This window comes from Poeciliopsis prolifica, unplaced genomic scaffold (assembly GCF_027474105.1).
Source record: "Poeciliopsis prolifica strain line A6 unplaced genomic scaffold, Auburn_PproV2 SCAFFOLD002, whole genome shotgun sequence".
Lineage (NCBI taxonomy): Eukaryota > Metazoa > Chordata > Actinopteri > Cyprinodontiformes > Poeciliidae > Poeciliopsis > Poeciliopsis prolifica.
Window position 1 is genome coordinate 20,196,664 of NW_026562377.1, and position 25,371 is coordinate 20,222,034.

The 25,371-nt window shown below is 42.5% G+C and overlaps 3 protein-coding genes across 9 annotated transcripts in view; all 3 read left to right on the plus strand.

The window, feature by feature from the left end:
• Positions 1 to 11,668, plus strand: part of ddr2a (discoidin domain receptor tyrosine kinase 2a) — a 29,458-nt gene extending 17,790 nt beyond the window's left edge. For 2 of the 3 annotated variants that reach the window (XM_055044094.1, XM_055044103.1), the window contains exons 3-17: positions 767 to 869; positions 1,382 to 1,613; positions 2,502 to 2,649; positions 3,367 to 3,469; positions 4,743 to 4,926; positions 5,014 to 5,254; positions 5,342 to 5,386; positions 6,062 to 6,222; positions 6,364 to 6,580; positions 7,532 to 7,764; positions 7,867 to 7,994; positions 8,112 to 8,309; positions 8,387 to 8,621; positions 9,269 to 9,418; positions 9,503 to 11,668. In XM_055044094.1, coding sequence (XP_054900069.1) covers positions 767 to 869; positions 1,382 to 1,613; positions 2,502 to 2,649; positions 3,367 to 3,469; positions 4,743 to 4,926; positions 5,014 to 5,254; positions 5,342 to 5,386; positions 6,062 to 6,222; positions 6,364 to 6,580; positions 7,532 to 7,764; positions 7,867 to 7,994; positions 8,112 to 8,309; positions 8,387 to 8,621; positions 9,269 to 9,418; positions 9,503 to 9,634 — 2,510 coding nt within the window. In that variant the 3' untranslated portion in view covers positions 9,635 to 11,668. The remainder of the gene's footprint in view (positions 1 to 766; positions 870 to 1,381; positions 1,614 to 2,501; positions 2,650 to 3,366; positions 3,470 to 4,742; positions 4,927 to 5,013; positions 5,255 to 5,341; positions 5,387 to 6,061; positions 6,223 to 6,363; positions 6,581 to 7,531; positions 7,765 to 7,866; positions 7,995 to 8,111; positions 8,310 to 8,386; positions 8,622 to 9,268; positions 9,419 to 9,502) is intronic. The other variant, XM_055044110.1, reaches the window with a different exon arrangement.
• A 337-nt stretch (positions 11,669 to 12,005) lies between these two features.
• On the plus strand, positions 12,006 to 17,352 carry hsd17b7 (hydroxysteroid (17-beta) dehydrogenase 7). Of its 2 annotated transcripts, XM_055044176.1 has the most exons (9): positions 12,020 to 12,145; positions 13,283 to 13,489; positions 13,624 to 13,716; positions 13,913 to 14,027; positions 14,581 to 14,775; positions 14,855 to 14,968; positions 15,077 to 15,133; positions 15,220 to 15,318; positions 15,431 to 17,352. In XM_055044176.1, the coding sequence occupies exons 1-9, from the start codon at positions 12,111 to 12,113 to the stop codon at positions 15,527 to 15,529; spliced, it is 1,014 nt and encodes a 337-aa protein (XP_054900151.1). In that variant the 5' UTR covers positions 12,020 to 12,110; the 3' UTR covers positions 15,530 to 17,352. The 2 variants fall into 2 exon arrangements, 1 of the variants encoding a protein (XP_054900151.1); XR_008606904.1 differs by lacking the exon at positions 15,431 to 17,352 and having other exon boundaries at positions 12,006 to 12,145; positions 14,855 to 14,987; positions 15,220 to 15,252.
• A 597-nt stretch (positions 17,353 to 17,949) lies between these two features.
• Positions 17,950 to 24,213, plus strand: serbp1a (SERPINE1 mRNA binding protein 1a). 4 transcript variants are annotated; one of them, XM_055044154.1, is made up of 9 exons: positions 17,950 to 18,354; positions 19,634 to 19,817; positions 20,639 to 20,779; positions 20,916 to 20,984; positions 21,090 to 21,164; positions 21,261 to 21,432; positions 22,428 to 22,472; positions 22,596 to 22,790; positions 22,878 to 24,213. In XM_055044154.1, exons 1-9 carry the CDS (start codon positions 18,099 to 18,101, stop codon positions 22,932 to 22,934), a joined length of 1,194 nt encoding a protein of 397 aa, XP_054900129.1. In that variant the 5' UTR covers positions 17,950 to 18,098; the 3' UTR covers positions 22,935 to 24,213. The 4 variants fall into 4 exon arrangements, with proteins under 4 accessions (XP_054900129.1, XP_054900113.1, XP_054900137.1 ...); XM_055044138.1 differs by having other exon boundaries at positions 17,951 to 18,354; positions 20,913 to 20,984; XM_055044162.1 differs by having other exon boundaries at positions 17,953 to 18,354; positions 21,264 to 21,432.
• Positions 24,214 to 25,371: the final 1,158 nt, after the last annotated feature.

Genomic DNA, 25,371 nt, shown 5'->3' on the forward strand with positions numbered 1-25,371 from the left:
AGGCCAATCACAGCTGTGAGAACCAAGACTTCCCAAAGGCCCTTTCATCTAAAACATTAAGTTTCACTCTGCAGAGCTCGGTCCCTCTTAATTTCAACTCCTGAATGAGACTCTTTTGCTCATTTGCATCCACTGTTGACCAGGTTTGTCTCACTTAGCCGGTACTTTAGAGAGTCCTAATCAGTGGAGGATTAGGTAAAATCACAACTTTCGTTTCAGACTTGCTAGAGACCACACAGGCGGGCAAGTGGCAGAAAATGGAGAATGAGGGGGTGGGATGGCATGCAGGAAATGTTGGGGGAATATTGCTCCTATTGACCACAAAGCAAAGCCACGAGGTAGCTGTACCGGTGTTGCTCACCCAGCACACTTACTTTCCTGCTAACTTCATGTGTCTGAGTGCTGGGGTTTATCTTAAGTTTATTATGAGAGCTCAGAGTTTGGCTCGACCCCTTCGTCCAGCGTTACCCAATCTGTGTTGGTGGTTTTCCCGTGCACGCAACCTTGGATGGAGTGAATGTTTGAGTTAAGCTTCAAACTATTAATCAGAGCTGTGCAGTAGGATAAATGTTGCAGGGATGTGATAACTCATCATATCAGGTGTGGAAATGCTGCTGTCATCACGGGTCCATTGACTTCCATGTGAGTGTTTAGAAAGTGACAAATAAGGGGTTAAACACTCATCGTCTTATGTGTTTTTATTAGCACTCTGTGTGACTTTTCATAGCGGTGACCCTTGCGTTGATGCATATGTTTGATGCTCCAGGTGTGTGTCGATACGCTCTGGGGATGTCGAGTGGGCAGATACCGGATGAGGACATCTCTGCCTCCAGTCAGTGGTCTGAGTCTACCGCTGCCAGATACGGCAGGTACATCTTACCCACACACAAACTCAGACACGTGTTTCTTGGCATGAGAACAAGTGCAGCACACAGGTGGCTTGTCCAGCAAGGTGCCTGTGCCCGATCATCTGACGTGAACCACAAACTGGGGTACCGGTTCTGCTCACAGATGCATCATTAGGAAAGCATGCGTGGGGGGAGCTGGTGTGCTAGAGCTGTGTGCTGTAGAACTTGGGTGGCCTTCGCTAAGTATCGGGATCTTGATGTCATACACTTTCCGCCTCTACTCTGGTTTGAGTTTCTGTCTCCCTTCCCAGCTCCATCCCCTAAATTAGCACTTGAACGATTTACGACACAGCCTTTCACCAGAACCTTTTTACAACCGGCTTTAAGAGCTCAAATCCTCCACTCCACCCACTTTTACATTTCTTTCCACGCTTCCTCTTCATCCTGACATTTCCTCCCCCCCCCTCTACATCCTCCATTCATTGGCTCCCTCTTCTTCCCACATTTTCAAATCGTTTGTCTTTACCTCCAAGGTTGGACGGTGAGGAGGGAGACGGCGCCTGGTGTCCGGAGATAACTGTTGAACCAGACCACCTGAAGGAGTTCCTGCAGATCGACTTGCGTTCGCTCCACTTCATCACCCTTGTGGGCACACAGGGCCGTCACGCTGGAGGAATGGGCAACGAGTTTGCCCAGATGTACAAGATTAAGTACAGTCGTGATGGCAGTCGCTGGATCTCATGGAAGAACAGGCAGGGAAAACAGGTAACTCCACCTGCTGGCGAGAAGTCAAAGATAATCATATGAGTTGACGCTTCCAACTAATGTTTAATTATTTTGGAAATTACCCATTTCAAAAATTAATGTAATTGTGTGTGTTGTACAATGGCTGCTGGAAAAGACAAGTGGTTTGTTGCTGACTTACCATCCAAAAATCACTTGCTGCATTCTTGTTGGTTGGACAGGAGGTTCCACTTCTGCTTCTCAAAGATGTACGGTTGCATAACTGGGCATATGTTTGCAGCCGTTTTCACGAGAGAGTGTAAACTTTGACACGGCCAGCAGGAGCTTATATGAATTTAAAGCGGTAAGAGGCCCCAAAACAGCTGATTCTAAAAGGAGCTCAAAGTAGGCAGAAGTGAGAAGACGAAACTCTTGCTATCTAAGAATGAACTTGTGCAAAAAAATAAATAAAGAATACAAAATGTAATGAAAATGTTTTGTGTAGCCCATAGGCCACAGGTGTCAAACTCCAGTCCTGGAGGGCCACTGTTCTGCAACTTTTAGATGTGCCTCTTCTGCACCACACCTGAATAGAATAATTAGCTTATTAGCACAGCTCTGGAGAATTATCTACACAAGGAGGAAGTAATTAAGCCATTTCATTCCAGTATTTTGTACATGTGGCACATCTAAAAACTGCAGGACAGCGGCCCTTGAGGACTGGAGTTTGATTCTCCTGCCATAGGCCTATCCTAACCTGTTCAAGGAAGTATTGTAGGTTACCTTTAAGAGGTGGTTAAACTTTTTCCAGGCACTAGTCAATAAGTGACTTAACACTGAGATAATTTTTTTTTGAAAAAACAATATAGTGATGATCAGACATCAGATTAATCTGATCATGATGTCATAAAATGTTTGCTTCGTCTGCAGGTGATTGAGGGCAACAGGAACACGTACGACATCGCACTCAGGGACATGCAGCCGCCCATCATCGCTCGTCTGGTCCGCTTCATGCCTGTCATAGACCACTCCATGAACGTCTGCATGAGAGTGGAGCTCTACGGCTGTGAGTGGCTCGGTGAGTTTGAGTTCAGCTATGCAGGAGAGAAAACACAGAGAGAAGCACTTAGGAATGCATTTAAATAACTGTGACCTCTTAAGGATGATCGTAAAACAGTGGAAGCAACACTAACCTTTGAGCCGCTTACAAAAGGAAGGAACAGCTGATTTCCAGTTACCATTGCATAACAACGCGCTGTGTAAACTCTAATCCAGTAGACAAGATAAGGATATTATGATAATATAGTATTTGACCATGTGGAACGTAACTTCTGTTGCCAAACTATGAATGCATTCTTACTGGTGTCCCTTTAAGTCTGGTTTCTGTTGTGCAAAGAAGAAAAGCTGTGTTTGATGAAAGATGTGAAAATGTTCATTTCACCCTTTCTTTCCCTAAACCGGACCCACATTCTTTGAGAAATGAAACTCTGCAGGCTACAAACAAGTCTGTGAAAAGGACTTTGTTGAAACCATTTTCCGTGCTGTTTCCCCACATAGCATAAATATTTTCCATCTCCTTGTTTTGCTTTCTGTTGCTTTGGTAAGTTTTGTTTGAAATTCTCAAAATGGCCCTTTTTTTCAATTTTTTAATTTTTTTTATACATCCTACCTGTATCTTGGTGCATTTGTTACCACGGTGACCCTAAACTGTGCAGTTTAAAACAAACTTTGTGGCTTTCTAAACAATGTCAATAAAATCCCCACAACTAAAGAGCACAGTGCCATTTCTTCCCAGATGGCCTGGTTTCGTACAACGCTCCTGCAGGACAACAGATGAACCTTCCTGCTTACACTGTTTACCTCAACGACTCGGTCTACGATGGAGCAGTCATCTACAGGTGAATGACCGTTCAGTGCTTTTGCTCCTCACCTTTTGCTTCCTGCGCTAGTTTGATGGAGCTCTCATCTCTAATAATCGCTGCTTTTCCTCCTCACCATGCTAGTTCCCATTGCCATGGCAAAAACAAAGAAACAGAGTGGTGTGAGTGGGTCGGGGTGTTTTATTGTTAGGCAAAACCTCCTCTCCTGGGAATAACTGAGTCAACGGGACTGAAAAACTTTATGACCCAGAATCGACCAATCAGGGCTTTTGTTTTGTTTGGATTGTAGCGTGAATAATGTCCTCCATGACACTGAAGCACTCTGTTAAGGAAACAGTGGAGGAGGAAAGCAAAAATGAGGAATAATAGAAAATCTGACAAATTCCTGTAAGAGTGGATTTTGTTTGGTAACGCTGCCACCTAGTGTTATGAATTAATTACAGTTCATTTATGAGCCAATTTGTTGATGAAATCAAACAAGATTGAAGTTGCATTGGGTAACTTTTTATGAAAATGTTTCTTATATGTTTGTTTTGGTCTATGCAAGCATATAAAAAAACATTTTCATAAAAAGTGCAGCTTTAGAACAAGAATATAAATTAACTTGAAATACTGTGTATGGAAAACCATTCAGTGCAGTGAAAAAAAGTACTTACTTACCCCTTTATAGATTTATTTATTGTTTTTTTATGTACATTTTTTTCAGTCACATTTGTGCTTCAGATCACCAAACAAATTTTAATAGCAGACAAACTTAGTCGACACAAAATGCAGATTAAAAAAAAAGTTCATATATTAAATTTTCAAAAGTAATCCGAACCATACCTTGTTCTAAATGAAAAAGAAATCACCTTCCCTGTTTTATTGAATTAACTGTAATTAAGAACATTTCTTGAAACAATTAGTAGAAATTTACTCTACTTCCAGAAGTGTGGAACCAACAAACAGAACCCGTCTGACAGCATGAAGAAGGCCAAAAGTGTCAAGCCTCCATTACAGATGGCTATGCCTCCCATCACTATAGTTCAGCTTCCTGGTGGTGAAAATCACAAATGCTGTGCTTTTTCTAAAACAAAACCCAAAAGTTCACTGCTTTGTTTGTGTAACCATGGTGAACAGAGTCACGACTGGTTTTGTCATTAGCAGCACTATAAATAACAAGCAGGGACGTTTCATTGAAGGAGTTAATAAGGAGCTTAATATAATCTTCAAAAGACTGAAGATGTTTCTGACTGGAGCTCATTGGCTGTGGATTTCTAGCTTTTCACAGATTTGTTTCTGTGTTTCTCAGTATGACAGAGGGCTTAGGCCAGCTGACCGACGGCGTTTGTGGAGAAGACGATTTCACTCTCAGCCACGTCCACAACGGATGGCCCGGGTACGACTACGTGGGCTGGAACAACGAGAGCTTCCCCGGTGGATCCGTCGAGATCATGTTCGAGTTTGACCGCATACGAAACTTCACCTCCATGAAGGTGAGAGTCCCGGGCCGACGCGGCGGCGTGAAAGTCCTCGCGCGTCGTTCTCCAGGGTCGTCACAGAGAATGCCCTCGTGTGCGCAGGTCCACTGCAACAACATGTTCTCCCGACGCGTCAAGGCCTTCCAGCAGGTGGTTTGCCACTTCCGCTCCGACTCCGACTGGGAGACAACGCCGCTCGCCTTCAGCCCCGTGGAGGACGAGAAGAATCCCAGCGCCCGCTTCATCACCGTCAAGCTGGCCAATCACATGGCCAGCGCCATCAAGTGCCAGTTCCACTTTGCTGACGCCTGGATGCTGTTCAGCGAAATCACCTTCCAGTCAGGTACTGAGTGCGGAGCTGATTCGGTGCTGGGGTGAAATTGTTGAGATGAGTTTTCAACCCAAGTAACAATTGGTGAAACTTTTTCAGATACAGCCATGTACAACACAACGCCGCCTTCCACTCCTAAGCCAGGTGAGGAACTACATCTCACATGCACATGCAAGGCTTGGTTGATAATATGTGAGCAATGCCTACAGTAATTTCTTTAAATCTTGATTCTTGCTAACATAGTTTGTATAAAAAGTTTTTTTTTAAAATCTACGTTATCTTTGTTATGTGAGAAATTTTATTCAACTAGAGAATAAAATAAATTATTTTATTCCTTTGATTGCAAAAATCAAAATTTATGATTGGGACACTCCATGAAAGCATGGAGGGTGTGTAGACTTCCAGACTTCAAATGGCCTCCAGGGTATCTCAGTGATAGTTTGGGGAAAGCGTTTTGGAATATGCATTTGCCACTTTAAAGTGTGCATCCCCTAAAAAACAATCCTAGAACTTGTCAAAATCCTTTCCAGAAGAACTAAAGCTGGTACATTTGAAAACTGTGGCTGCCATGCGCTTTTAAACTCCATGGATTGAGAATGGGACGTCTCCAAATGTATTTGGTAAAACGGTGTAGCTCCATGTCAGTGTTGACCTTTGTCACAATGAAATACCAGGTTCATTGTGAAGCAGGCCAAGCGACATCTCGGCTGGTTGAAAACATAAACGTTTGTTCGATGCTCACGCACTTATATCTTTTTAAAATTCTCATTTAACTGGGAAGCACGTAAAACTAAAGTCTCTTTTTAAAATCTTTAAAAGGCACCTCTCCTCCTCCCTCATCAGAAGACGACCCAACCCATAAAGTAGATGACAGCAACACTCGCATTCTGATTGGCTGTTTGGTGGCCATCATATTCATCCTTGTTGCCATCATTGTCATCATTTTGTGGAGACAGGTGTGGCAGAAGATGCTGGAAAAGGTGAACTCGCCCCTTTCTTTTCTTTTTTTTTTTTTTTCTTATATATTAACACAACTAACAAACAGTGTAATCTTATGCATTTCCAGTTTTTCCTCTCGGAGACAGTCAGATGTACTCCCTGACACTCCTGTTTTATTCCAGGCCTCTCGTCGGATCCTGGACGACGAACTAACTGCAAGCTTGTCGATACAGAGCGAGACGTTCAGCTACAATCACACCGGCAACCGGCCAGGCACAACCGGCGAACAGGAGTCCAATTCCACCTACGAACGCATCTTCCCTCTGGGCCCAGACTACCAGGAGCCGTCGCGCCTCATATGTAAGCTGCCGGAGTTTGCACAGAGCTCAGAGGAACCTGGTAAGCCAGCAAATCTGCTTGGATATTAACACACAGTGCTATTTTTTTTCTTTTATAAAAAAAGGGATTTGGCCTGTAATTAGCGTATCCATGACCAATTAAATCCAGAACACAATTGCGAATTGGAAGCAAAAGCAATTATTTTTCATTCGTTTTTGCAAATAAAAAGGCTAAAAAAAAGGTTATTCAACTGTTGTGTTTCTTGGTCTTTATGATGCTATTTGTTCCCTGAAACACTCTTTAAAAAAAGCAGGAAGACCTTTATATTAAACTTTGTTAAGCTCCCAATGCTGCTGATGTCTGAAGAAATGCACAAGTCCCTGTCAAAAACAACCAATCAGAGCCAGGAGAAAGGTCTTAGTGCTGTCAATCACAATTGTGTACAAACTACTCAATGTGCAAATGGTGGAGAAGCAACTAATAACAGGGAGGCTATTTATGTGCTGTCATCGGTGGCTACGCTAAGTAGCCTGAGCATACATGGCAGACTGTGCTAACAATGAGAAGCTGTGATGTTGCAGAGACCAAGGAGAGTGAACAGCAGGTACATTAGGATGATTGACTGTATAAAGACCCATCTCCAAGCTCCGATTGGTTCTTCCTAGTTAGCAAAGAGAGAAAGCAGAAGAGCTTGCTTTCTCACATTTGTCAAATATGTAAAAAACAACAAAACATCCTTTTTCATTAAAGTTACATACTGCAGCTTCAGAGGCGCTGGACAAAAATGTACACCACACATTTCAGATTTTAAGATGTAACGTATGCAATATAAACATGCAACTTTCCATCATATTTCACAAAAATGCTTGATGTGTTTGTCGAGCCAGCCTGTACATTAGAATCAAATACATTAAATTTGGTGGTTATAACATGAAAAGGTTCAAATGTTTTCCCGTGAGAAGCGTCCGTCCTGTTGTGGTTTCAGCTCCTGTGTCTCATGATGTGTTGCAGCTTCGGCCGCCACTGCAGTTTCAAAGTCCACAACTCAAACTGTGGTGCAGGACGGCGCCCCCCACTACGCAGAGGCAGACATCGTCAACTTGCAAGGCGTCACCGGAGGCAACACGTACGCCATCCCCGCGGTGACAATGGACCTGTTGTCCGGGAAGGACGTCGTTGTGGAGGAGTTCCCGCGAAAACTGCTCACATTTAAGGAGAAGCTGGGGGAGGGCCAGTTTGGAGAGGTGCGAGTTGCATACGACTTCACTTAAAAATAAAAGCACGAGCAAATGTTAATCCCCTTAATTGTTTTTTTTGTTTTTTTTTATTATCTTGTGCTGCTTCAGGTGCATCTTTGTGAAGCAGAGGGAATGCAGGAGTTCATAAATGAGGACTACTTATTTGACGTCCCAGAGGGCCAGCCAGTGCTGGTGGCTGTGAAGATGCTCCGCTCAGATGCCAACAAGAATGCAAGGTGCGCCGTCGTTGGAGCTGGAAATTTAACAACAAATGAAAGCAAACATGAGGTTACTGTTTACCTGATTTATATTAAACCTACGCAAACTTGCACAAACTTTTTCTATATGGACAGGAATGACTTCCTGAAAGAGATAAAGATCATGTCGCGTCTGAAGGACCCCAACATCATTCGTCTGCTCGCCGTGTGCATCTACAGCGACCCGCTCTGTATGATCACAGAGTACATGGAAAATGGAGACCTCAACCAGTTTCTGTCCCGCCACGAACCCGAGGGACAACTCGCTCTCCTCAGCAACGCACCGACTGTCAGGTCAGCCAGCGACCATGGCATTTCATTTGTCGTTTTGTCTTCCCACCACATGGTGACGTCTCTCATCTCCCCTTCAGCTTCAGTGATCTGTGCTACATGGCCACCCAGATAGCCTCGGGGATGAAGTACCTCTCCTCCCTGAACTTTGTCCATCGAGACTTGGCCACACGGAACTGCTTGGTGGGGAAAAACTACACAATAAAGATAGCTGACTTCGGCATGAGCAGAAACTTGTACAGTGGCGACTACTACCGCATCCAGGGCAGAGCGGTGCTGCCCATACGCTGGATGTCATGGGAGAGCATCCTGCTGGTGAGGGCCGCTGCTGAAACACGACTTTGTACTGGGCGCAAGGTCTCGGTTTCACTACTTGAGTGGAAGAAATGTTCCTACTGGTCAAATATTACTCCTGTAAGAGTAAAAGTAGCTCCGTCAAATTATTACCTAAGTTGGAGTACTGTAGTATGTGCTTTAAGTATTTAAATTTCACTGGAGCGTTGTGCTATTCTGGACAGGTCATCAATAATAACGCAGGAGTCTTATATTTTTCTAGCTTTTTTGGATGCTCAAAGACACTTAGCAGTTTAATGCATTATTCATTCACGTCATAATGCAACACTACTGGGACAAACAGGGTTCTTCTTCTCGCAACAGGTTTAAAGCTGCACATTGTCACCCACTGCATAGGGGAGCAGTGTGTAAATTTACTGTGTGTCAGAGTAACAAAATAGATACTACACAACAAGACCAGCAAAAGTAACACAATGGAAATTTAATGTTGTAAAAAAAATCAACATTATAATGTAGTGGAGTGAAAGTATTAAGTTTTCCACAAAAATCCTTCTCAAGTAAAGTACAAGTTCTCAAAAGCTGCACTTAAGTAAATCCACTTTGCTGCTGCCAACTCACAGCTACTGCTGTGTGGAACCGCATACAACGCAACATCTCTGTTTGTGCAGGGTAAGTTCACCACGGCGAGTGACGTCTGGGCCTACGCCGTGACGCTGTGGGAGATCCTGAACTTCTGCAAGGAGCAGCCGTACTCCCAGCTCACCGACGAGCAGGTGATAGAAAACACAGGGGAGTTTTTCAGGGACCAGAAGCGACAGGTGAGGGCGACTGAACGGTTTTCATTTCACGAGTGGGAAAAATCATTTTGCGACGTATTTCATGTCTCGCCCTCGATCTCGCAGATCTACTTGCCTCAACCTGTGCTGTGTCCGGACTCTCTCTACAAGATCATGCTGAACTGCTGGAGGAGGAACGCCAAGGAGCGGCCCTCCTTCCAGGAATTACACAGAGCCCTGGTGGATTTACAGCCTTAAGCCTGCGTAGTGTTTAAGACACTTTAGAGTCTGCGCAAATCTCTGGAGGAAGGGATGCCGCAGGATGTCCAGGTTTAAGCTATGCTCCTATTCAACAGAGACAGGATGGGAGGCCACCTGCTGGCTCCAAGATACATTTTCGAGGACTGAATACTCTTAAGTTGATCTGTATTCCAGTTAATGCAAAGGTTTTATTTTTATGAAGCATAAATTTAGACAAAGTACTTTATCACAGTTTGCAGAGAGAGGCATGGACTGCTTCTGGGTGTGGAGGAGGCCAACATTTAAATGTAGCAAGAGACATTTGGCACTTTCAAAACTAAACACTAAAAGTAGGGAGACTTGTGTCTGGACATTTCTTTCTTTGTTGCAGAATTTTTCTTGGCAAAAAAAAAAAAAAATCTCATACCTGTTTATGTTCCCTACACTGGTGCCACATTCGAAAGGAAAACGCATTTATGCATTTATGCAGGGTTGAGTATTAGCGTACCGCGAAGTCGTCAGAAGTTTATCAGAGTCTGGATACAGGCAGGTTGGCTTGACCCGCCTGCAGGCCTGACTTCAGATCCACTGAACGCTTGTGGGACGAGGTTGGGTGTAATAAATAGGCCAAAATCACCAAAATAACCTCATCGTCCAATTTAAGACATGACAAGGATGTGCCAGCATGTTAAAGTGGAAACATGTTTTGTTTTTTCACACCTTCATTCTCCAGTCCAACAGATGACATCAAACAGGAGTCAATAACAAAATATACTGAAGAGACAATTTAACTTGTATTTTTTTATTTGTATTATTCTTACAAATGTGGCCCCATTTAAAGCGAAATAAACAGGCTTTGGAGTGGAATAGGATTTGCAGCCAATTGGCCAGACCTGACTTTCCGTACTGCTTCTGTTTGGTTAATGTCTAAATGCAATGTGTAATCAGTGGTTCATATATCTCATGTTACAGTGTTGTTTGAAATACTGCTTTCTTGTCTTTTCTTTTGGAAGACTGCTTGAATGTAGACAGGGAAAGTGCAGAGTCAACGGTTACTTTCATATTTGATTATATTTGAATAGTTTCATTATGTTCAGAAAAACTTCATACATGCAGAGTAAAAATAAACAATGAGTGTATTTGTTTCCATCTCCCTGCCATTTTCCTGAAGTAGTGTTGACAAGTGTACATGACTGTGTATTTTCAATAGACATGTTTAAATTTCATGTATCATTCCTTTTGTATCAGTATTTATATATTGACTTTGTGTTTATGACTTGTTTATAGTTGTGCGTAAGAATATGCACTCAAACCAGAGTGTCATTGCAGCATTTCTTCTTCATTGATTTGTGTATGTTTTATTTCTGTTGCGAAATCTGCTGCGACATCCTTTTGTCTGCAGTTGAACATGCTTTGAAGAAATCCTGTTGGAACTATGTGCTGGGTCGTTGCTGTGTGTTGATTCAAAGCGTGTGTGTGCAGCAGGTGTGATTAGAAAGTGTTTTCTGCAAGGATCCAATGCAATCGGGAAAAGAGAAAAGTTTGATCGAAGTATTTTGCAGAAGAAGGGCATGAAAAAGAAAACGCCTTCGGATGTCCATCCGTTCTTTTTACAGACGCATTAGAAAAGGGTCACAAGTTGGGAAAGTCAGGTTCTAGATGTCCAGCTATTTCTTGTTGTCGCCTGAAGCAGAAAAAATGAGGAGTTTCACCATAACAACAAATTTTCTTGGATGGTTGCAAAGGGCATGGTTGATGAAAATCAACTTTAAGTGCATTAGTTTAGAGCTCATCTTTTACTGGTGCGTCTGGACTTCATGCACCAGTAATGAAGTGTTTTTTTCTGTACTTGTACTTGCTTCATGCTTTTAACGCTAAACACAAGCCCAGTCGTCTCACCCGTGAAAGACAATTGCGATTCGTTTCCTGCTTTGCAGGTCAAGCTCAGGTTCAAATTGATACACAATTCATTGCATTTATTCTCCTTTCAATATTGTTAGAAGCGCAAAAACAATATGTAAAAACATCTGAATAAAGTACTAGTTACTTTCATTTTTAGGGTATTTTTGTATGAAAATTGTATATATATATATATATATATATATATATATATATATATATATATATATATATATTATATATATATATATATATATATATATATATATATATATATATATATATATATTACACAAAAGTTAGACCTTGATGGCGAAAACCCAAATAAAAGCCCTAACACTACTCTGTCATGGTCAGGACTCTGTTTTGCTCCTGCGATCCAGTTTTTCGCTGTCTGGAGTGGGCGGGACCTTTGTGGCTGGGCTGAGGCGTACTAAGTACTTTATTGGCTGAAGTGCTGCCACGGGATCCAATCAGAACACGGGAGGCGGAGCTAAACTGCGACTCCACAGAAGAGGTAACCAGTTCCTGAACCGGACGCGCAACCCTTTCCCTCCAGTTCTCCTGTCGTTTTACAGGTTTTGGCTTCACCACGATGAGAAAAGTGGTTTTGGTGACTGGAGCGAACAGGTAACAACCCGGCCTTTAACCTCTATTATGAGAAGCATCCATACTTCCCGATACCTATTAAAAGTTCAATCATTTCAGGCAGAATAAAGTATTGTTCCATTAAAGATTGATAATAGCAACTGTGTTGTCGTTTTTAGTTAGATCTTGTTTTTGTGACCAACTTCAGATATCAAGTTTTTCTTCTTTTAAGTACTATAAAAGCTCTGAAATATGTCTTTCTTGCTGTGAAAAGTCAGTAATTTCATGAATAAGGAGCAGGGGAGACGTCACACCGTGTGTGTGCGTGCATGCGTGCGTGTGTGCGTGTGTGTGTGTGTGTGCGTGTGTGTGTGTGTGTGTGTGTGTGTGTGTGTGTGTGTGTGTGTGAGAGAGAGAGACAGAGTGGTCAATCTGAAACAGGGTTGTACTATATTCAACATATTTGCAATATGTGCATTAGACATTGTTCTCAGTATTTCTAACAGAAAGATAATCTCTTACCTTAGATGAGGGTTTTCCACAATGCTACAAGCAGACTGAGGTTTACAGCCCAAGAAGATCAAGCAGCACAACCTTGCCTTTATATATTCAGACTTCATGGTAATGAAGTCTGAATATATATCTTCTTCTGAATATATCTTCTGAATGTATATCTTCTGAATGTATCTTCTGAATCGCTCAAGATCCATTTTGCCCTTCAGTGTTTCACACACACAAAAAAAAGCCAGGCACGAAACCACCGAAACTGCAGCGGTACGATACGATGGAGCTAAACGATCAGCATCATTTTGCTCCATCATACGGAGCACAGGAGGGCTGTTATCTGAAACACTATGAGAAAAAGAAAAAAAAAAACATAAACTACTTCCTACAGCATCAGTGCTTCCTCTGGCTTCTTTTTTTAAACACCCCACTGGTCCTGGAAATAGATCACCTTGAATTTTCTTCACTCAAGAACAAGTGCAGGTGTGGTGCTTTCACTTATTGGGAAAATGTTGGATTTAAGTCTGTACCACAAGTTGAAAATTTCTATTCACAAACCGTTTTCTCATTTCTACGTTTAACGTCAATGCATATGTGAGCATATTATTATTATTATGCTATGACATCCCTATTGTATGGCTGTAATATTAAAACAGTCCAACGGTTCCCCTGCAGTGGCATCGGCCTCGCGCTGTGCGAGCGTCTCCTCTCGCACGACACGCAGGGCCTGCTCCTCTGCTTGGCCTGCAGGAACGTGCAGCGAGCTGAAGCGGCGCGCGCTGCCCTGCTCGCCTCTCACCCGGCAGCCCTGGTGGACCTGCTGCAGATGGACACCAGCAGCGTCTCCTCTGTTCTCAGAGCGGCACAGGAAGTCAAAGTCAGGTGGGAGGATGGACTTTTTTTCCTTTTTTTGCCTCTTAAAGCATTTTTTTTAAAATTAAGTTTACGTCTGCACTTCAGAAAAATACTACAGGATAAAATTATTTTTAGTATTATTATTATTTTGTCATTTTCAGGTACGATCGGCTGGACTACCTCTACCTAAATGCCGGCATCATGCCAAACCCAGAATTTGACGCCAAGGCCTTTTTTAGAGGCCTCTTCTCCAGGTAAATAACTGATTTCAGTCATTCAGTCAGTAAGTAAAGACAAAAACAAACAAAATGAAATTCAACTAAAAAATATTAATCTGTATCAAGGCCTTTTGCGGAAGAAATTTATCTTTAAAAATAAATTATTAAAGAAAAGTAAGTGGTTGTTTTCAATGCTTTCATCTCATTTGTTTGGTCAAATATGTGCTTCCAGTAAGGTGATCACTATGTTTGCCACCGGTGACGGGATTCTGACTCAGAAAGATGGCGTCACTCCTGACGGCTTGCAGCAAGTTTTTGCCACCAACCTCTTTGGTCACTTCCTTCTCGTAAGCCGCCGCTGCGGGGTGTTTCGACTCCTAAATTATAAAAAGAATAAAAGGTTTGTTCAGCAAGTCTGGTTTTCTGCAGGCAGCCTGTGTGTCCTTGATGGAAAGAAGCAAGGCTGACACCGAATCCGTTAGTCACTTAGCAACTGTCCTCATTAAAAATTAACAGTACATTGAGAGCCTAAGGTCACGGCAGACGTTATTCAGCTCTATTTGCTTCTGTTTTTTTTTTTTTTACCCTGTAAGGCTGAACTGATCAAAGACGAAGCCCAAATCAGAGTTTTTCAGGACGATACTAATTTACGGTTTTCTTTTATCATTTTTACAGATTGCTACTTTTAATAGCTAACAGTATTCTTTGATAGAGGTGGTATTTTTATTTATGCACATACACTAAAGCATATATCTCTAATATTTATCCAGTGTTTATTAAGCTCAAAAAGGTGCTTTTTGAGCTTAATAAAAAGTTCATAAAGATAAATTTGAGTTCCTAGTTTGGATTCTGAAGTTTTTGGGGATGCGCATGCAGAATTGATTCTTTGTTTTGACCCAGATTAGGGAACTGGAGCCGGTTCTGTGCCAAGACGGACGAACCTCGCAGCTGATTTGGACCTCCTCTAGCAACGCTAACCGGTCCGCCTTCAGTCTCGAAGACATACAGCACCGGAGAGGAACTCAGCCTTACAGCTCCTCCAAATACGCCACAGACCTGCTCAGCCTGTCTCTCAATCAGCACTACAACAAGCAGGTTAGAAAAACAAAAAAGAAACACGTATTTAACGCCACTTAATGCTAACAAAAGTAATCGATACCGGTCTTTGCTTTAGGGTTTGTACTCATCTGTCGTCTCTCCTGGATTTGTGATGACAAACCTGACCTTTGGCATTCTCCCATCGTTTCCGGCCTTTCTGTGGGCCCTGCTCATGCCCGTCTTTTGGCTGGTGGGTTCAGCTTCATGAAGTGCGAGAACAACACAAAAAACCTTCATGCTTTTTTTTGTGTGTTTTTTTAATTCTATAACGACAGACATCTCCTTCTTCTGCCAACAGATCAGGGTGTTCACCAACACTTTTACCCTGACACCTTATAATGGATCTGAAGCTTTGGTGGGTGAAACAAAAATGTTATCACTTACAAAACAAAAAAACAGCTCTGCACAAATTCATGTTCTGATTTCTACCCTTCTTGGCAGCTTTGGCTATTTAGGCAAAAGCCTGAATCTCTGGACCCTTATGCTAAATACCACAGCCTGACATCAGGGCTTGGAAACAACTACATCCAACCACATAAGGTGCAGCAAGTAACTGTAGATGTTTTTATTATTATTATTATTTATGTGAATTATGTTAAAAAACAATCTGTTTAAAACAGCTAAATGCCATGTGGTACTTTCCCATTTGCAGATGGACATTACGTTTGAGACATCAGAGTCATTATATATCAAATTACTTCAACTTGAAAGTGACACGAGGAAGAAACTGGCAGAAACCCTGAAGACCTGAAGGACCTGGATGATCACACCCCTTGAATTTATCTGCATTTCCAATGCAACCTCAAACTTTGACGTATATTTCATTGGGATTTTATATATTGGACAAAAGTGTTAGATAATTGTGAAGTGGGGAAGAGGGAAGGATCAATGGTTATCGAAACAACCAAACAATTCAGAAATGTGGCCAACATTTCTATTTAGCTACTCTTGGTTGGTAACTTTGCTGCAATTGCCTGCAGGTAGTTTTGGGTACGACTCACTGTTTTGTAAAATAGCTCAACCAAGAAAACAACGCATCCACTTAAATATGGAGCAGATTATAAGAAAAACAACATAAGAATATTACCAATTTTCTAAGAAGTTGGCGTCCACTCATCGCATCTCAATCCAGGAGGGACTGTTTGTAATCTGGTTGTCAATCCCCAAATTATCCAGACAAAACGCAGCGCTGTCCGACAGCAGACTTTCATTGTCATCATTATCATCATCATCGTTGTCATCGTCGTCATCCTCCCAGAAGTTGACATATGTGCTCTGTGTGAGCGTCTCCGCGGTGTACGGCGGCGCGGCCACTTGCAGAAGCCCGGCGGCGCGCCGGGCGTCCCGCTGCGGGGAGCCCGGCGCGCACATCCAGCGGCGCTCCCTCGGGTCCCCGGCCCGGTTTCCCGCAGCGCACTCTTCCTCCTCCTCCGCTTCGCTCAACTTGGGGTTGCAAAACGCCCACACCATTCCGCAGAAGTAGACAAAAAATGTGCCCATGACCATCACCATGAGCGCATAGGACTCTATCATAGCTTTAGTGACTAGAGACGTCATTTTGTTTTCCTTATGGAGAGCGGGAGCACTGATTGTGCTCAGAAGAGGCTCGGCGGGTCATCGTCGTGATCATGAATAAAGGGGGCCGGGCCTTATAAACAAGAGAAAGTCTGCTTTCAAAGTACAAATAAGAACACTTTTTCTTTTTCATTTTCAATTTACGTTTCATTGTAATGCTACTGTATAGGCCCGCCAATTTCTGAAGTGAGACATTTTCACGGGGTTGTAAATCCTCTTACGTCACTGTATGACTTTGTGTGACAATTTCACACAGCCACTGATCAATACTGGAAAGACGAGAGAACATGCCATTCAAGCAATGTGTGCCGATCTTAAAATGGAGACATGGGAAAGCGGCTTCCTTCATGCTGACCAAACCTATAATCAGAGTAATAATTTAAAAGTTTTAAACTGTTAATCTTCTCAACGGGGAACGATGATCACAGTGGAGGTTTTTACAGGGAAGTGCAGTAAAGATGGACAGATTTTGTCTCTGCTCGTTTGCATAATGGGAACCAATTGTTTGAAAGTGATGAAAGAAGTTTTTTTTTGGTCATACCATCACAAATTTAAGTGTGGAGTTTGTTCATCTGAAACTTTGACTAGGACCTTGTGCTTTGGTCAGATGAAACGATAAGATTTAACTTGTTGACCACAAATACTCCAAATGGTTTTGCTGTCCCATGGAGAACTTGGGATGCTGTGGGCCTGATAGGTCATCACTGGGTCCTTTAGTAGAATTATTCACCAAACATATGGGCAGATCAGCAGAATTTACTCACTAGACCACCTTACCAGATCAGAGATCAGAATCCAGTAGAAAACCTCTTTCTTTCAATTTATTCTGTAACCTTATCAAATGTTAGGAGAAAATATATTTGAAAAATTGGGGTACTGATAGTTGTAGTCTGTGTGTTGTTAAAAAAAAATTCTATATGTGGAACTTTGGACTTTCAATTTTTCCCCTGTGTTTTGCTGTTGTGTGAGATGCAGTTTCAACATAAATAAATTACTGAATATTTTTGGCAAATTTTTATGAAAAACATTTTTAACCTTTTGAACTTTTTTCCCCCTCAAACCTCAATTGAGGGTAAACATATTCTACAAAATAAGTAAAGATCCACACCAATAAAAAAAATGACAGTGAAGAAATACATATTTCTAGAATAATAAAAAAAGTTAATTCTTGATTCTGTAATTGCCAAATGTAACGTATGCACCGCTGTAGGGTTAAAATGACTGCCAAAAGCAATAGCTTAGCCAAACAATAGTGAAATAATTTTAGCTTGCAGCACTAATTTCCTGTCCTTTAAAAAAAACAGATTAACCCCTAATATGAAGATATTTCTTCCTCTGTGGTCTTCAGTTATATTAAAGAACTAGCAGGCTGTCTGCTAATGTAAGTGTTAAATTCGACAAACTGCTGAGAAAACCACTCCAGACAACTATATAGTTCTTTCCTAAAAGTCAAAACAACAACAGAGTGCAGACCGGGGCAACCATGCTTTCCTTTGCAAAGCGAGTCAAAGCATTTGCATTCTGGGTAATTGAGTTTTTTCTTTCAGCCACTCCCCAGCTGCTTTCATGACTACGGGTTTCCACAGAAACTACACAACCCACCCGCGCAAACTCCGAGGCCCCGGATGTCTACCGTGCCGGAAGAGAAGAAGGTCCTTTCCCAGCCATCTTGTGGCTTCATCTAGCGAAGTGCTCGCACCAAGCCTCGTAGAATCGGAGGAAAATCCTGCTGAAGGGGCGCCATCATGCCCGGACAAATGCAAGACGGTTTTGGCTGTGCCATAACCAATCGGTTCGACCAGTTATTTGACGACGAGTCGGATCCGTTCGAGCTGCTGAAGCAAGCCGAAGTTAAGAAGAAGGAGGCTGCAGCCCCTGGTGCCGCCAAGACTGCAGCGCAGGCTGCCAAGCAGCCCAAGAAGGAGTCCCAAAAAGACAGAAAGGCCCCGCTGGCTGATAAGAAGGAGGAAACCCAGGCTCCAGTTCCACTTAAGAAAGATGGTAATATTTAACGCACGTTTTGGGCTCCAATTAGCCAAAAGAGCAGCCTAAAATTTTAAGCTAACAGGCTAAGTTGCTCGGTTACCAGCTAGCCGTTACAACCGGGCTCGGTGACATGCGGTCGACTTACCCGCTGTTTTAGTGCCTTAAGATAAATGACATTTGCACGAACAACGACTTTTAGCCGAGCATAATTTACGACCGGGGACGCGAGGTTGCTGCGGTACGAAGATAAACAGTTTGCGGCCCAGCTAGTTTTAGCCTTACACCCCCAAAGGGCCTGGTTGAGCACAGAGCCTAACTAACAGCATGCTTCAGTTAAATCGTTAGCTCTGCCCAGGAGCCACTCGAAGCCAAACTACTTGTTGCTCCGCTTATCCAGAATCAGTTAAAAGCCGAACAATTGTTGGTTAAAGCTTAAAATTTGCGAAAAGAAAATTTTAAAACATCTCTGGAACACGTGAGAGGAGGGAAACACGTGTGTAGAAGATAGGAGTGAGCTTCAGTTCGGGTTTTTGTTTTGGCGGATTTCTGTCCGCTCCGGCCGAGCTGAACCTCGTGGCTGCAGGGCGTGTTGAGGCACAGCGTCCACACTCTTACTTCCTATTGGCGCACAATAAACACTCCGCACGCGGTCGATTCGCGACAAATCGCATACGTACACGATTAATCGTTTTTTTTTTTTCTTGCATCACCCGGTTTTTGCGCAGCGCTCAAAGTAAGTCGTGACTTCTAGGTGAAAACAGACTGAATCAGATTTTATTTTTTTTTTTTTTATGTGTAATTGAGCTGACAAGTAGGATCATATTTATCTGCCTGAGAGAGAGGATGAGACAGGTGCATTGATGGTGGTTCCGCCAGCTGCCGCTGTGGTGTAGTGGAGCTGATCTATTTCTGGATCAGGCGATTTAGTCAATGGGAGGGACTTGTGTTACACTGGGCTGGTGGCTCTGACTCAAGTAAGGGGAAAAAAATAACTGGGTCACAGTAATCCCAGTAGATCTGGCTAGGTAGCTTTATCACAAATTAACAGTAAATTATGAAACTCGCGTTAGGGCTGAGAAATAACCTTTCGGAGAAATCCTGAATCTCTAATAACAACCCCACCCCGGTCTGCCTCTCCTCGACTTTATTGAGCACATTAATTGCAATTATTTGCTCCACTTGTGCAGAACAATGTTGTTTCCTTTTCTTCAGCATTGGGTGTGGATCCAGCAACGCTGCAGGTCACCTAATCACTTAAAAAAAAAATCTTTTTAATGATTATTTCAATTCCTAGGTGCTGGCATGAGGAGAATGGGTAGAAAACCAGAGGGCGAAGGCTCCAGACCTCAGGGCGGTCAGGGAGACGGACGACCCCCCGCAGACAGACGGCCTGTGGACAGGCGGCCGCCCCGCCGCTTCGAGCGGCCTGCCGGCGAAGCCGTAGAGAAACCCGAAGGTGGCGAGTTCTCCGTGGAGAAGTGAGTTTGGACTGATAACATACCAACCTGGCACATGAACCGTAACTAGAGGGAGTCCAAAACCAATACTTCAGTTAGATTATTTTTTTATTATTATTATTTCTTTTAAGCTAATTCCATAAAACTTTTATTAGCTGTCTTTATTCTTATTTTGAACAGGAAAATGTCAGAGAAATCAAAAAATTGTGTAATAATAAGCATGGATAACATTTTCATATCCAGTTAGAAATGGAGCTTATTAAATCCTGCCCCCAATTGTCTCATATAAATTTATCCAATGTTATTCATATTTACACAACCAATGTCATTTTAAAATGCATGCGATATATGTGAAATGTGCATAAATGGGTTTAATCTTGTATTTCTTAGATTTTTTGTTGGTTTTATAACTACAGCTTCTAAAAAGGAATTGGCTTTATCTCTCTCAGAAAAAAAAAAATCTTCAAATCATATCTTAGTAAAAACCAAAATTTGTCAGAGAGGAAATGCTTAAATAGTTTCATCTATGTTTCTTTTTTATTTGTTTGCACAAAGTAGTTAGTAAAGACATAAAAAAAGATCTTAACATTTAGCTCATGAACTGCTGGATATTTATTAAAGATCTCGGAGTCCAACATAATTCATCGTTTAAAATTATTCCTGTTGAGATAAGACATGGAACGACATGAACATTTAGAAAACTTAAATCTGTAGCCGGTAAGCAACAAAATGTCATTTCTTTCCACAAAACTAAATATTGAGGGCAAGTTTAAATACAAAACTCCATAATTACTTGCTTTCTCTGAAAATGGTTGATTATTATTTTTTTTTCTCTTCCTTAGGCCCGTCGGTGATAGGCCAATGAGGGGTCGTGGCGGCGGCAGGGGAGGTCGCGGCGGAAGAGGCCGCGGCATGGGCCGCAGCGACGGATTTGACTCCAGAGGAAAGCGGGAATTTGACAGACACAGTGGCAGCGACCGATCGTAAGTGATCCTTTAAGCCCCTTCATGGTCTGAATTAAACCCGAATCAATTGCGCTCAAGATGTTTGCGCTCATGTTGCGCGTGTGTTTTTATCACGATTGATGTTTCGGGGGGGTTTTCTTTCCCTCTCCAGTAGTCTGAAAGGTGAGGACAAGCGTGGTGGGAGTGGATCTCACAACTGGGGCACAGTTAAAGATGAACTGAAGTGAGTGCTTTCAAAAGTCAGATACAAAAACTTTACATGTTTCTAAGGAAGTCGGCGCCATAACAATGCAGGATATTGAGTTTTTTTTGTCTGTTTTCCCCACAGTGAGCTCGACCAGCCTAACGCCACCGAGGAGAACCCAGAAGGAGAGGAGCATCCACCCGCCGACTCTGAGAACAAGTAAGGTTTTGTTCCGATGAAGAAAGACAACAAGGAGCTGAAGATACTGATGCTAAACACGCCCATGCTAACATGTCTTTGCGTTTGTGTGTGTTGAAGGGAGAATGAGGTTGAAGAACAGAAGGAAGAAGGTCCTAAGGAGATGACTCTGGACGAATGGAAGGCCATGCAGGACAAAGAGCGGGCCAAGGTCGAGTTCAACATCCGCAAGGCCAACGAGGGCGCTGACTGGAACAAAGGATTTGTGCTGCACAAGTCCAAGGCCGAGGTGAGGCGTTTCCCAAAGCTCCTAAAGCCCCACCTCACGTTTTAACACAGGGAAATACTGTTTAGATGTGTTTCTGAAGTCGCTATTAGCATCCTGGCACGACTTGAAAACCAAACTGCAAACATGATCCAATTCATTTGACTGGAAACTAAACACAATGCTGCTTCTCAGCGCTGTAGTTAGGTTATATTTACTATTTATTTTTAGCTTAATGCTCAAAAAATGTAATAGTTTTTATAAAACATTCTTAGAAGTGAACAGGATTATATCCATTCACTGTTTCTAGCTGACATTAGATGGTTTATTAGTTTATCAGTGCTGCCAAATAGATGAGAGCAGGTGAAATTTGGGCTTCAGGAAAATCTCAAAATGCCAAAGTGTGTAGCAGAAAGAAGAGTTTATTGTAGGGTAGGGTGACAGAAACGTGGTTTTCTCACAATATTTTGATAACGGTAACAGCGACGATAAGAACTTGGGCGCGGGGAACGCGGCGAGATCATCAGGCATCACGCAGAGGAAGGACTGACAGGGTGAATAATCTGGAGCAAGACTGCTGATTGTTATCCTTGTAGGCAACTGACAGCAATCATTTCCTCACAAGCACAAATAATGTTCTTGAAAAGCGTTCGCTTTCGTGATGGGATACCAGACTCATAAAAAAGTGTGATTTGTATCACTAAACTGCACAAAGTAATTACATATACTCATATTTTCCACATTTATTGAACAAACTGGAAAAAATAGTAAGACTAACAGGCCTAACAATGCTGAATGTTTTGGGGAGTTTTAAACATTAATTGAAATTTATGACAATAAATCAGAGATCTGATCACTAATAAATTTATCATGGTAAATAATACAATGAATATGCCTCCGTAATGCTCTGTCGCTGTACATATTAGTCAGACTAGCTGTCAAATGTCTCAACATTTTAGGAGACGCTTATGTGTGTTTTTCTGACGTGCTGCTTTTGTTCTGAACTTCTCTTAACACAGGACAAGAAAGCTGATCTGACTGAGATTGACATCGATGATTCCAAGGTAAAATGTCACCCGTCGCATGCAGCGGCTCAATCTACACCTGCAGGCAGACGGCTGTGGGGCTGCGCAAGCACGCTTCTAATTAACAAATCCCTCTTTGTTGGTTTTGTTTGTGTGATTCAGGGCGACGAGGAGCACCACTTCCGGAAACCAGCCAACGACATCACGTCCCAGCTGGAGATAAACTTCGGAGACCTCGGCCGTCCTGGCCGCGGGCGCGGAGGGCCCCGCGGCGCCCGGGGAGGCCGCGGGCGCGGAGGGGATCGTGGCGAGCGCGGCGAGCCCACCAGGCCGGCACGTGGAGGAAGGACTGACAGGGTAAATAACCTGGAGCGAAGCTGCTGCTCGTTAGCCATTTAGTGAATTCCCACCCTAAACGTGTTCTCCGTTCGCTCTCGCCCGCAGTCATCTACGTCTGTGCCGAACGTGGACGACCCCGAGGCTTTCCCAGCCCTGGCTTAAGCTGCGGCTGTCAAACCCCCTCAGGCCTTCAGGAGCCTCCTGAGCACCTCCACTACGAGGCTTGCATGTTCCTGGATCCTTCAGCAAAGTCAAATGATGGCGAAGACTGTCATAGCTATGACACTCTGTGAGGACTGAGTTTTATTCAATAAAAACAAAACAAAGATGGAAAAAAAAACAAAAAGAAATTAACAAAAAAAACACATAAAAACAAAAGGACTTCTTGCTACTCTGGAGCAACTTATTGGTAGAGGTTTTGTACTTTGAAACAAAGTAGCAGGGATGTTTTCATACAGTATTTTTTTCAGAGGTTATGCATTGTCCATTAATAAAGTTTTGTAATTGCTGCTTGAAAATATGCATTTTGAAATGTAAGCGTAAGAATATCCTTTGGCGCGGTGAGTGCTGTTGCTTGTTTGCTTTAAAGCGGGCGCCGCCGGAGCTCCAACGCGAGCTCCGCCTCACCTGGCTGTTTCAGAAGTTACAGCTCCACTCATTGAGATTTATGGATCCCCCCCTTACTTTAGCACGGAGATATTGTTTTATATTTTATAGAGGAGGTCTATTCTTATATGATCTTCATAAACTATTTTCATAAATTCTTTCAGAGACTGTATTTCACATGGTGCACACGAAAAAGAAAAACACTGGTATTTCAAAGAGATGCTGCCCACATTGGAAATGTACGTGGAAAGGCACGCAATCTGGACTTTTCATTTTTTTTACTGAAATGTTCTTAAAAGCTTGTCTTTTTTTTTTCTTTTCTTTTTTTTTTTTGTGGAACACATTGGAAACGTGTCCCAAATTTGAATCCCGGTTCGGTTCAGTGGAATACCGGACTGTTGTCCACGCGTTTCGGATTTGCTGGCATCGGAAGGATCTTCAGACGTTTCTTCCTCCCACGCTCATTTCATCTTAGGTCATCGTCAGCCACGTGCGAGTCAGTTGCTGCCTTCTTCTTAGTGACGAGGAGAGGCGTTTCTTTCCTTTTCCTCCCCAACAGCTGAGATGTGACCGGAGACCGCCGGAAAACCTGGTTTACACACTCTACGTCCTTCCGCAGACGTAAACTCTGCTCGGGTGTCTTTCGGTCTGTGCTGAATGTTTTTCCTCTGCTGGTGACCTGCTCTGTAGCTTCCACGATGGCACCACTGCATAATTGCTCTGAAAGAAATACAGTTGTCCATAGTGTGGAACAACTGAATTGCTCTACAAATGTGTGAATTCCAGCCCTGCTATTAGACCTCTGTCGGTAAATAAAGGTGGTCAACAAAAAGCGTTTTCTTGTCCTGTTGTCATCAGGGGTTGCAAATGTCCAGACCTGGCTTACTGCACCTTCTGTTTGTTTTTTTTATTTGTTTTTTTAAGATTTAAAGTATAAGAATTCAAAATCAAACTTTGTTTTCCAGAGTTTCTTCCCTTTAATTTGGACAAAATAGTATTTAATATATTGAGTTTCAATTTCACTGAACAGAACCGCTTTGTGATAAAACCTTGAATGATTTCCAGAAATAAAATGTATTATCAGCACATCTGACATATTAGTTGAAAAAAGTGAAATATTTACATGGTATTTGTCCAGCGTCTTCAAATCAAGTTATCAAAACTTTCGCTGTTTTTGCTCAGATCAGTTTGAAATGCCGACCTGGGGCCCCTGGGCTGGAACCAGTTTTTGGACCCCTTTTCACCACAGAGACTTTTTCTACTGATGATTATTACAATCCTACTAGACATGAGTTGTTGCATGGTAGGTTTAATAAGTCTGCCTGTTCACTAGCTCCATGTTGTTCCCCCCAAAATTACCATAACTTCTTAGATTTCAAATAGTTGAGTTTTGTTTATATTAATAAAAATACATTTCACTTGATGTAGGCCTATAAGTTTACAATAATCTATGTAAGTTTTACATATAACTTATTCCAATGCAAGTTTTATATAAGTTTTTTTTTTTTTTGCATTCATTACAACAAAAAAATGTCTTTGGGCCCCCCAAACTTGGAGCCCTGGACAACCGCCCCCGTAAGCTTGTTTTAAAGTCTTGCCCAGTGCTGATCAACATTGCTGTGGTGAGAAACATTTAACTGAGGATAAGTGTCACAATGCTGCACTTTTACAACCTTAACGTCGGAGCATTTCTCTAGTTTTTCCAGTTCTGTTCTCGGTGACATAGCGATTGCGGAGGGCGTGAGGGACTTCATGTCTTGAGACGTTTCACCTTCCATTCTGAAGGCTTTTTCAGTTCCAAACATGGAAACATCACGTCTGTAACTTACAAGAATGAGCAGCATGAGTCACTGAACCTACATGTTTGGGTCGTTGTCACTTAAAATGCCAACAAGTGATTCGTTTTGACTGCATTACACTTGGTATTGGCAAGAGTGTGAGGTCAATTTCAAAGAATACTTCATTCCTTTCCTACAATTTGAGCTTCGGAGGA